General features: G+C 38.7%; 1 protein-coding gene across 5 annotated transcripts in view; it reads left to right on the top strand.

Moving 5' to 3' along the window:
• The window catches only part of LOC148347023 (uncharacterized), a 33,377-nt gene extending 23,215 nt beyond the window's left edge, over positions 1–10,162 (top strand). For 2 of the 5 annotated variants that reach the window (XM_088323429.1, XM_088323430.1), the window contains exons 13-15: positions 1,085–1,213; positions 2,352–2,457; positions 9,808–10,162. In XM_088323429.1, coding sequence (XP_088179555.1) covers positions 1,085–1,213; positions 2,352–2,457; positions 9,808–9,953 — 381 coding nt within the window. In that variant the 3' untranslated portion in view covers positions 9,954–10,162. Of the gene's footprint in view, positions 1–1,084; positions 1,214–2,351; positions 2,458–6,838; positions 6,879–9,807 lie in introns of all 5 variants that reach the window. The other 3 variants (XM_088323433.1, XM_088323432.1, XM_088323431.1) reach the window with 3 other exon arrangements.
• Positions 10,163–12,826: the final 2,664 nt, after the last annotated feature.

The following is a 12,826-nucleotide window of genomic DNA, read 5'->3' as shown; positions in this document are numbered from 1 at the left end:
AAGTGCTGTTAACAACAATTCTCCCCTTGCTCCAATACTCTACTGCTAGCTGCACTTGTTGTGCTGATCCATCATTTAAAAATGAGGTATACTTAAGTTAGAATTATTTGTTGTCAAAATTTTGACTGATTTTTGAAGGCCTACAGGAAATGTTGTTCTGTAGCTATATAGGTATAGGACATGTCAAAAGATAGTTCTAACCCTCAACTTTCATGAAAAAAGGGGGTTTTAAAAAGTGTTTTTTGCTCTGCCAGTTTCTGTTTCTACTTTTTACCAATTTTGCATTTCAAGCAGAACTTTCACTTTGGTGCTTTTTTTCTAATACCTCCAATATCTAAACGAATGTTTTTTCAACCTGTTTTTACCCAAGGCACATTTCTCACATTGAAAAAAAAATCCTGCGGATCACCACAAGTCAGTGCCGTTGCATCTCCGGTAAAAGTGAAAAATGAAACATATCCTTTGCTAGACTGCACAGGGACACAAATTGGTTCAGACCTGCACAAAATGTCATCCCTCTCTGCCCTGATGGTGACAAAGGGACTTGATCATCTTTTTAGAAAGAAAAAAACCTCGAAGTCTTAACTGTTTGTACGTATCCAAATTTTTGCTGCTCTAACCACAACTGCCTTACAACGCCTATACTCGCCATATGCGGCTGCCTACACACTTTATTCTCTGGAAAACTGACTAGGAAGTGGTGGCTTCTTCGATGTGTGGACATAGATCTGATCAAAGCCACTCCTTCTATCTAATAGTGATTTTTCGTACTGAAATCATTCTCAGATGCTTCATACTTACTCATGAGTTACTCCAAACCCTTTCTAATATTTTGTTAAATAAAACCCCAAAAATATTTTTACAATTTGGCACTTGGGGACAAGGGTTCTGAGGAGCTATGTATACATTATGGCACAGAATGAAATAATGTGACACTGTTTGTGAGTGACAGTGTGCCTGGCAATGGATTCATCACAAGCAACATTCTCGAGTAGATGTGTCTAAAAGCAAAGGCTTTTCTCAAATATACCGATATTTTTTTTGGTTTTTGCAACACCTCAATGAAGAAAATTGGTGTGCGCAGGCTGGTGCCTCACCAACCAGGGGGTGTCGCTGCCTTACAGACAAGATGGAAAAAAAAGAGCAACACACGCAGACGAGCGCCAAGTCAGGCGAGAACGTTGCTTCGCAGACACTTTGGACAGAGCGCACGGTACATACGTTCAAACACATACAAAATGGTACATTCCGCGCCACGTGCGAAAGAACTTTTCATAGAAAAACAAAGAAATTACAAAATCCAACTCACCCACAAATTAGCGTATTTTACGCACAGTAAGGCGCACCTAAAAGCCTTTATTTTTTTCAAAAGCTGACCATGCGCCTTATAATACAGTGCGCCTTATTTATGGATCAATATTAAGTCGCAAAGTCTTGCAACTAATGATTTTCCCCCGAACGCCAAGTAGTCCGCGGTGTATGCTGGGATTTATTTACCGGCGTTTCATTGGCTAACCAATGTGTCAATCATCATTTGAATCGATCACTATTGGCTAAAGTTATTCGGAGGTAAAGGGGGCGGGTCCTTTTTATCATTTACAGTCTGGCATAGGCTAAAGCGGCAAAACAAAGCCTGCAATTGGCTGAAAAAATGAATGTGAATAGCAAGTCTGGTTGTCTACGGCATAGAGGAAACATGTTTTACCATTCTGTATTTGTAAATATTTGACTCTCCTGGATTTACTACACTCACGGATATAAGAGGACCATGGTTGCACATTATTATTGAACACAACGACTTCGTTGAGCTATTCCGGCTATATATTTTCCCTGTATCTTGTTTCAGACTGAACTTCGATATTTTTAAATTAAACTCAATTCCAAGTGTTTATTGTCATTGCACAGTAAAGTTGCGAGCGAAAAAGAAAATAGAAACTAAGGTATGGTTGGCATTTCTTGAATCCCAAGACTTTAACCTTCCGAATGATATTTAGAACGATGCATTTGAGTGACATCGTACGGACACCGCATCCGCACGTGTCTACGACACGTATTTGCTTCTTTGCAAGCTTTCGGAATGTTAAGGGGGTAATAAGTTTGACTGAACTATCTGACTGTTTTGTCGACGTTCTCATTGTAGCGCCTTATAATCCAGTGCGTCTTATGTATGTCAAATATAGGACCAAAAACTATTTTTTGGGGGTGCGCCCTATAACCCGGTGCGCCTTATAGTGCGCAAAATACGGTACACAGATTTTCTCACAAAAATGTCGTTCATGTCTTGGAGTCAATGTTGAGGCAATTTAATAAAACCCCATTTCACCCACTTTTGTTTGCCCCGCTTCACGCAGGGTTTCTCTCCCTCTACCTTACTCTCTCCGCCTTGGCAGTACCAACGTTCCAGACCTTACGGGGGGAGGCCCAAACCCAGCATTCCCTCCCACTTCGCTCGAAAAAGTGAGTGACACTCCAAAATGATTGTGCTGTTCATCATTATACCTATTATTTGTATTTAATCTCTCCAATTGATGGACAAAAACTAAATGTGAACAAAGGTCCCCCAGTTCCTAACTCATTCAGTTCTAAATAATTCTCTCAAATGGGAAGAGCTGGTGCCAGCCAGTTTTTCAAGGGCCTACAAAAAACGTAGTTCTCTAGCTGTATAGGCCTAAAACAAATCAAATATGTTTTTTAACCATTGTTTAGTAAGTAATAATTAAATATTGCTAAGTTTCTTGAAAATACTCGTTTGCAAAAAAACTGAGGAAAAACGGCTTTTTGTGAAAGACCACATTTTAAGAGAACATTCAGTCTAATGCTTTTTTAGCATTTGTGATGCCTCCAATATCTAAACGATGATTTCCATAGAAACAAAATACCATTTCATCCCAAGAACACTGAACTTATGCATAAACGATGCATCGCCCTTGCAAGAACTTTTCAGTGCCAAATGTTTCCAATGGAGTGATCACATGATTTTTGTCACCTTGTTGATCATGTTCCTGCGGAAGTGCACAAAACGCCCTCCCTCTCTGCCCTGATGAAGGGACATTTTTTTTTTTAGAAAGAAACGGCTCCTTCGAAGTGTCAACTGTCTTTTCTAATCCATACCTTCCCTACTTTAACCACACTGCTTCACTACGCCTACTCGCCAAATGGGGCCGTCGGATACAGGAAACGACACATTTGTGGACAAACATCAGATCAAAGCTGCTCCTGCCATCTAATGGTGATTTATCATACTGATATATTTCACAAAGGCTTGATACTTACTGATGAGCTGCGCCAAATCATTTATCATAGTTTTTTTTAAAATGAAACAAAAGAACATTGTTTTTTCTTTTTGCCTCACATGGACAATGCTTTTAAAAACATTTGTACGTTATGGTATTGACTGAGGTAATACACCTGGCGGTCCACCAGATTAACAATTAATCGCAATATTAACTAGAGTGAGAATTCCTCTTTCCCATTGACAACCCAACCCACACAAAATAATATTTTTCAACAAAAATATCCCACCAAATGGTGAATACCTTCCATTCATCGTTTGCCCTCAAAAACTGTTTTTCCCACGGATTTACCGTAAAGTCCAAGCTCCAAAACTATTCTTTTCTGCTACATTTTAGACTCTACAGCTTTAAATATGGTGCTGCTTATCCTTGTTTTTCATGCTGGAACAGACGGCGCTTATGCGCTCTAGATTCAAAACTCCACGGTGACATCTGAAAACATTTATAACGCTTTTCAAGAGAAATTACACGATGATTATTTATATAACAGGAGGAAATTAGGGCATTAGACGGTATTTTTAGTCAAGAGTTACAACATAATCACAATATTTGAAATTTTTCACCCACAAAACGAGTCCCCTCAATTTATACATCAAAATTAAATAACTAGAAGTAATCCATCAAAAATGCTACATCTCGCTTTCCGTATCATTGGCTTCAATGTCTGGTTGCTGAAGTATCCTTTAATCTTTGAGGAACGATGACAAGCGAATGCAAGTGGGTCCATTACTGAGGCAACCACCAATGACAACACAAAAAGACACATCCTTGTTGAAATCTGGCGCTATTCTCTACAGTTGCTGTCGTCTAGAAATATAGGGCTCTCGATTTACGCAACATAGCACTCATGTGCGCTTTCTTTAGTGCAGTAGTACAGTGTTTTTTAACCTTTTTTGAGCCAGGGCATGTTTTTAACATTGGAAAAGTTTAGAGGCACACCACTAACAAAAAAAATGTTATAAAAAGACACTGAGCGGTATGTTTAATCACAATATAATCTATAATACCCACAGTTTTTACAGCACAGACACTTGACAATGACATAATATTTGCAGAAAATGATTCATAAATGTCTTATAAAATTTTGAATTTTAAAAAGTGACGTTGAATAATTTCTCACGGCACACCTGACTATCTCTCACAGCACACTAGTGTGTTGCGGCACAGTGGTTGAAAATCACTGCAGTAGTAAATATCTTTGTAACCGGCATCTTTAATGGTCACATAAACAGAGGTAAACAACCCGGAGCAGAACTGGAAATGACGGAGCGTAGCCCAGTTGGCGTTATGCTGCCAAGGTGTGGACACCAAACTCTACTCGCAGTTGGCGTCAGGTGTGCGGCAAGCTTAAAATTTAATAAATGGTCTGGAATTAGTTCATTTTAATGGAAGTTAAAGCCTGCGTCTTGAAAACCTGGTCAGTCTGTAAACAGACAAAATCGAGTTTCATTCTTAAATTTGAGCATGCAGCTTTTAGTCAGGTGTGCTCTGTAGTCCGGACTTCACGGTATGTTGGTTCCTTTTTTTGATCCCTATGCTTACCAAGCTCTTGAAGTTGAAACCAGGAATAACAATCAGATACAATTGCTTTAGGCCACGACTCGTACTCAAATCCATGTATGCTTAACCAGCCCACCTGTTTACCTCAGCTGTTTACGTGATTCACTACACCACACCCTTTTAAAGCACGGATATAACACATTGTACTTTATTTACAATATTCATTATGCATAAACATTATCAAGGGGCATTTCTTTTTTTTTTTTTTTTCTTGGATAAAATTTATTTTTTTCGAGAACGAAATGTTTCTATTTTTATTTTCCTATTGTTGGGCCATTGGTAAGAATTAATTCAATGAGGAAAATCAAATTGCTTTTGATACTGTGAATTCTAGACTACAGAGCGCACTGGATTAAAATCCAAATGCTCGAATTTAAGATAAAAAATTAAATGTAGTTTTGGCACACCTGACGACTGACTGACTGCGTCGTTTTGAGTTCTGCTTTGAGTGGTTTGGAGTACTTGTTTTGGATCATGTGACCATTCAAGATGGCGATTACAAAGACTAGCACATATTTACTACTGCGCCCCCAAAATAAAAACTCAAATTAGGGCTGGGTCGCGCAAAATGTGAGTCTTATATTTATAGACGACAGCACGAGGATAACCATACTGTGGAGAACAGTGACTAAATTCTCTTGAAGGGCGTCGTATTTCTTTCCAGACGTCACCAGGGTGTTTTGTATTTAGGGGCATGCGTTATGAAAAAGAGCAGCTTGCTGTTTTTCTAGTTGCGGCCCAAATAAAAATGGAATTTACTGACCGGTGATTAATAATAAGAAACTTTTCCTCATGCTGACGTTTTGAGTTTTTCCTTGTCCTCATGTAGGTTTTAGATCAGGGGATGGTATATTAATAGCCTGTTAGAGATTTCTTGTGACTAAGGGCTACACAAATAAACATGACTTGATTTGACCATGTATTTAGTCATTCAAATAATAATATTTTTATATAAAGTATTGAAAACTAAAAGATCATATGCCCGTTTTAAATAAAAGATTCCACAGCAAGTCCCAAGGCTCATAAATGATTAAAACAAATCCAAACATCTGCATTGGATTTCCAACAGAAGAGGAAAAAAACAGCTTTAAACATTTAAAGCGGAGCTAAGATTGTCCCCTTCGGACCAAAGCTGGTAGAATATTAAGCTTGTGAAATACCAAAGAGCCCATTTAGATTACTGTATTTTCTGTACCATAAATTGGGGGTGCAACTTATATCGCGGTAAGTCTTATATGTGAAATTATTAACACATTATTATATCATTGAATTTTAAATTGTTATTACTTGTATCGTATACCACTTCACATGTTTATTTCACACTAAACCGCAAGAGGCACTCTCGGCCTGTGTTGATAGTTTCACCCTTGCCCTGTTTATAGGGGGGGTGGTGGTAAGGAGGTTATCGTCCCGAGTTGGAGGACTTGTTTACTGGTAAAAGTGACACCAAGGAGGAATATTTCATTGGATTTGGTCATTTGAGGTGAATCTTATAGTTTGGTAAGCATGTCCTTTATGTTGGAGGTATCTGAATAACTCTTAATATGTAAGGTTGGTACTGACTCGAGCCTGTCTCACATATGCACATACAGTACGTGTTCTCTTATTTGTATTTTAAATTGCTTTTTAAGATGACAAGTATGTTTTTGTTGTTGGGTGTTATCAAATAAATGTCCCCCCACTTACACTCCAGGTGCGACTTATATGTTTTCCCCCTTTTAATTGTGCATTTTTCGGGTGGTGCATCTTGTGTCTTACAGAGACTTATAACCCGGAAATTTCATACAAGATGGAAAAGGGGTCTCGGGCACATTTGTTGCTTCCATCTGGGTCCATATCAATAACATTTTCTGCATCATCTTTCTCTTTGCTGCTCTGATGTTTTTTAAACCTTGAGATTTTTTTTTAGTCCTTTTGGGACACTAATGCCTTGCTCTGTCCTTTCTTGTGTTCTGCTCCCTTACATTCACCTCGGCCTCCATCAGGAGTGGAAACACTTGTGCTGTACTTCAGCGATATGCCCTGGTACGGTTTGCAAACTCTTATTTACATACCACCCTTTAGGGTGGATCTGCTTTAGTAACTTAGGATATTTAAAGGTGGTGTCCGTAACTTCAAAATATTCTACATGCTGAAATCATTATTGCAGCCTCTGTGCAAGTACACAATTTTCTTAAATGAGCTAGAATAATCTTTGTTTCCCCTCTTTTTAGGGGGTTTGAGTTGGTATTTGAAACGGTCCTTTTCTTAATTTCACCATTTTCATCCTATGATAAAATAAAACTTTGAGCGCGTACAAGATATCATTTCTTAAGGGACAGATGAAACTACACACCCTGCATTTAATAAGAATAAATGGCTCAGGGGAATGCTCTAAAAAAAATTGGGCTTTTTTTTATCTGAAGGCTTCTCTCCCTGTCTACCTTCCAATTTCAAAATCAATTGATGTCTCTGTAGTGCAGTGGTCCGTACATTTGCCTGACACGCGAAATGTTCCCTGTCTGAGACCGGGTGGAAACGTATGTAGGCCTAGAGAGGGATGGGCGCCACAAGCTGTATTTGCCCAAGACACACCACAGGAAATGGTGCCCCTATGACCATGGGGGTTAAAGGGATCCAACCCAACTAAAGGTTAAACTCCTAGGTCACAAAAGCAGAGGATGGGGTATCAAAAAAAGCAACATGATTGGCCAATAGTGACTATTATGTAATAGTCCAAACATCAAACAACTATATGGAATAATAGTCGAAAGAATGAACTGGCATAGTTATAAAATCTTTTCTGCAGATTTCCGATATATTATTTAATATCAGCCAGTGTTTCCCAAAGTCAACATGGGCCTGGGCCCCCAGTGAGTCGTTCAAAAACCTCAATTTTCCCCAATAATGTAGTGCTGAACACAGCTATACCAGAAATGATCAATTTTAGTATTGCTTGTGCTTCTCTTTTTTTCACAATAAATCAAAACGTGGTTCAACACTTGGAAGGGCAACTGTTATACCATGATTAGCTTACAGTGGATTTTGTATGCTTTTGTCTTCGCATCTAATGGAGTTGAAAACCCTGCCTTAGACTTGTACGTAGTAACAAGTGAACATAGTATTACACGGCTGATACGGCGACTTCTTGCACCAATCATTAATTTGACTTGTTCTCAAATTGTTGACAAGTGGCTACTGAATGACGGAGTTTGAGTTCTTCCTTTTCTATCGTCATGCATGTTGTCAAGATTGAAGCCAAAAGGATCGTGATCCCATGATTCTTCTTTTCCAGACAATTTCATCAAGTGTAAAATAGTGGTCAAAACCCTCCAAAATAGGATGGAAAGGATGTGAGACATTGCAAGACAGAAGGAAAAAAACACTTTTTTTTTTTCTTATCTTCAGAAAAATATTTTATTATTAATCTGTCTCAGGCATCGTGTCGTGAGCTCCCTGGAAAGACGAGTTTCCCCAGTTTGGGAACCAGTGCTTTGGAAATACATTTGCCCATTTATTCAGACAGTCTTTTACCTTATTTTTCCCTTCAAAGTCTTCATTACGTGTTTACTATGGAGTGCAATGTCTAATCTTGTTGCATACAATGTTTTCGCTACGTTGTTACCAATGACAATAAATTACAATTCAATTAAATCGCAGATGATGGGATGTGCGTGCACATGCAGTACTTAATGCTTCCGCTAGTCGTCAGTATAGACTAGAAAAATTCAACTGAGTTCCAGCTGCATGCTGCATTGGAGGAAAATTTTTTGTACTGTATTCAAAGGGACATTGTGTAATAATTACCGCTTCCTAGGGGTTTAAAAATACATAATTCCAAAAATGTGTATACTCTATACATACATTGATTTGAAAAGAATAAAAATAAAAAGCATAAGTACACGAATTATCACATTAATGTTTGTTTTTTCCAAATATATTCTTGTTGATAAATTCGTATTTCCGATGAGAGGGAGCTGTTTTCTGTTGCTACAGGTACCCTAAAAAATAATCTTATTTCTTTTCTCTATCCATCCATCAATTATCTGCACCGCTTATCCTGAGTAGGGTCGCGGGGTTGCGTGGCCCCATCCTCGAGCAGTGTGCAGGGGACATCCTGAACTGGTTGCCAGCCAGTCGCAGGGCACACAGGGACAGACAATTCGCTTAATCGTTCACACCTAGGGACAATTTGGACAGGCCAATTAACCTGACTTGTATGTTTTCGGAATGTGGGAGGAAACCCACGCTAGCACGGGAAGAACATGTAAACTCCCCACAGGAGGTTCGATCTCGTGACCTCAGAACTGTGTCTGACACGTGCTAACTAACCACTGCGCCGCCGTGCTGCCCTCTCATTTTTTTTAATTTTCCTTTTTCTCTTTTTCTTTATACCTTTCGCTGTTTTTTTTCATTTATTTCTGTTCTTCTCTCTTTATTCTTTTCTTTTGTTCTGGGTTTTCTGAATTTTCTTTCCTCTTTTGTCATTTTTCTTTCTTGCCTCAATCATTCTTATTTTCTTGCATTTTTTTTATTATTTTTTTTTTTGTAAGTATAAAAATGGTGCTGTTTGGTCACTTGAGTCTTCGCAGTTTGTATTCTCTTTGTGCTTTATAGCACTTTTCGGTTACTTTATAATATAGTGAAATCTAGGGGTCATATATTGGTGTCCCTTCAATTTCAATAGAATCTAATATGTACAGACATTCTCTTCTAACTATCTACAAAAACTATAAACCTGACAAAATAACTTGATTTGACAGATCTTGGAGCAAACCTGAATGTATTACTATTTGACCAGGTAGGTTCTTGGAGCCAGAACCCAAACTGAGCCCAAACCGAAATTTGGGTCAGGCCTAAACTGTCAATCATTAGTTCATGGCTAGGCCGGGCTTCTCTCTCGCTGCTTTTTGTTGTTGTGTTTTTTTCTTTTTTTCTTTTTTAAACCGTTTTAAGTTATTTGTGTCTGTTTTAGCCACAGGTACTATGCTCCACCCACCGGGAAGTGCAGAACCCACTAGCGGACATCCCCGGCGACCAGAAGCTCTGCCTCCACCTGGCTCAGCACGTCCAACCCCCCCTGAGACTCCCGCTCCCGAAGCCCTGGTGTTTCTTTTGTGAAGTCGAGAGATTGAGCTGCCCGCTAGTAGCATACAAGGAGGCAACGGAGACTCCACTTGCTCTCTGCTGGATGGAACTTCATTTAAATACTAACTTATTTATTGAGCACTGTGATGACATTTGTTGGCGTTGCTTTGTTTCCACGGCTTGTGTTGTTTCTGAAAATATGCAAAATGGAATAAAGCACGCACTTGTCCCTTTAAATGTTATTTAACAGCATATTTAATGTCTATCAAGTTGGTTGTGTATTTACATATGGAAACAATTGTTTTTATTTTATTTTTTACAAAGATTATGAAAAAAATATACCATGATTTCTTGACCACAGCATGGTACTTTTTGGCTATAGTTTAAACACTTTTTTTTCATTGTGGCACTGAGGAAAACTGCAAGCTGCTCTTTTCCGCAACGTATGAGCTTTAAAGATAAATTAATCCATGTTTTTTGCCAACATGATTTATAGGATACAGTGATTGGCAACCCAACTTGTTGAAAGAGCCATATTGGACGCAAAAAAATCCAACAAAAATATTTGAATCTATTTTAGCTATCTTAGCCTACTTCAAATTTACTAAGAAAATTACAAAAATTTAATAAGCCATCATGATTGTTTATTTTCCCTGCAGCGCATTTTGTGGAGGAAGCTACCCGTGACTACTCAGTTGAAGGATGCAATGAAGTCTGACTTATCTACAATATTAACAAATTACGTTGCGTTTCGTGTCTTGATAAAAATAATGCAATGAATTCGATTTTTTTTATGTCATTTTTGTTTTGCGGATTCCCAAAAAATAAAAACAAGATGGTGCATAACGTACCACTTGGCAAAAAGTGGCAATAAAACGCAGCATGCTTTTTTACAAATGAAACTGCAACCTTTTGAAAAGGTAAAATTGATTCCGCCCACCCTCTAAGGACATGAAAAAGACGGCAATTTATTATAGATCCTCACACAGATTTTCTCTAAACACTTTAAGTGCCATTAACAGTTTAATATATACTGTCAGTTCTTAATTGGGGGAACCTATTCATACCTCCCCCAGGCATGAAAAAGACTATTGCTTGATTATGAATGTTATTCTTTACTCGGGTTATTTTTTTTCAATGCGATCTGTGTGAAGATTAAGCTGTGACACAAATCAATAAAAAAAATTCTTCTTCACAAGTTTAGCAAATAAAAGGACTGCCGTCTAAAGCAATGATAATAGAAAATATTCATCTTTTTTTTTTCTTCAAAAAAATGACCAGCATAACCAAAACTAATTCAATAAATGTATCTACTGTACTCGCATATAAGCGAGCCCATAAAACTACTTTGAAATAGCCTCATACTTAAAGGAATTCCCAAAATCTAAAACATACAAAATGTGAGAAAATAGTACTTTTTTTGCATATCTATTTTCTATGTCATCTGAAGCATACCAGTACCCTATAAGCAAGCCAGTCACCCTATTGGTTTACATGTTAGCTGTTGGAAAAGGTTCTGAGTGTTTTAAGCTAAGTTTTGGTAGCTTTTGTGGAGAATGGCTAGGTGTTGTGTTGCAGATGGATGCAGCAATGGCACAGCAAATGCCAAGCAACCACAATAGGACAAACTGGTAAAAAGAAACCGGAGAGGTACCATGGGCTAAACCAGCCAGGACACGGCAGGCTAGGTGGCTGCCATAGAGGATGAACCGGGACTGATTGGCGGAAAGAACGGCTGGCCGACCAAACAAAACTGGAAACCTTCGGGAGGCGCACGCTCACAGGGAACTATCTGGACAGTATTATATTATTTACAAGACAAGCGGCAACAACACAAAGGAAAAGACAACAAAGGAAAAGACACAATCACATACCTAACTTGAGGATAAGTCATAAAAGGAACGCACGCTGTACAGGTGAACTTACCCTTTGATGATCAACTCGGGCAAATCAGAAGTCCACCTGTGACACTGTAAGCAAAGTTTCAATTATTCCAAAAAGAAATGAGCGCTACACATTTGCTAATTACTACAATTGCTGTCTGTTTTTCAACAGAACCTGCCGTTTGCTTTGCTTTTTGATGTCCTCCAGTGACATCAAGGTTCTAGGGAATATGAGGTCAAACTGTCCACTTAAAAAATAATTTCTCGAACCATGGCGCATGGAATATTTTGAAACATATCTACATGATTGTGGGGAAGAACTCTCCACCTTCTGTGCCAAACTGACAAAAAATGGTGTTTTATAATCCCTCTCAAGGTGCTGTCAGGAATTTTGAAATCGTTCCGGACTACTCCACGTTAAATGTGAAGTGTCCTTGGGCAAGTCACTAAGCCCCTAATTCCCCCCATAAGCAGGTAGGCGCCTTGTATGGGTGACTCTGCTATCGCGTCTGTGTAAATGGAAGTGTGAAGTGCATTCTAAAGAACTTTATGGGTCCTCAGTGACCGTTTAAAGCGCTATATAAATGCAGTTCGTTTACCATTTACTCACTGATGTCATCTTCTGGCTCAAGACATCATTGAAGCCTCTGTCAAGCGGTTTGTATGGGCTATTGAAGTACAGTGGAACCTCGGTTCTCGACCATAATCCGTTCCAGAACCCTGTTCGAAAAACGATTGGTTCCCTGAATGTTTGCCATGAACGTAAACATGAAGCTAACCTAGGCTTAACGTACGTTCGCGTTAGCGTAATCTTCCGTACGAAAGATTACGCTAACATGAACGTGTAAAAATTTGAAAAATCAGGCCGTTTACATATCATTTAGCAACCGGGTCTCCACAAAAAGTTGTGAGCGGTTAAAGGATAAAGAAAACAATTATGAATAGGATTTCTTACCTTTGTGGTGGTCTGCAGAAGCCATGCTCTATTCCCTCGAAAGAAGGGACACTCGCACACCTTCTTCA

Source organism: Urocampus carinirostris, chromosome 19 (assembly GCF_059441175.1).
Source record: "Urocampus carinirostris isolate Australia breed hairy pipefish chromosome 19, RoL_Ucar_1.0, whole genome shotgun sequence".
Classification (NCBI taxonomy): Eukaryota; Metazoa; Chordata; class Actinopteri; order Syngnathiformes; family Syngnathidae; genus Urocampus; species Urocampus carinirostris.
Note: the sequence above shows the minus strand (reverse complement) of the source record. Positions and strands in the feature narration are given on the sequence as shown.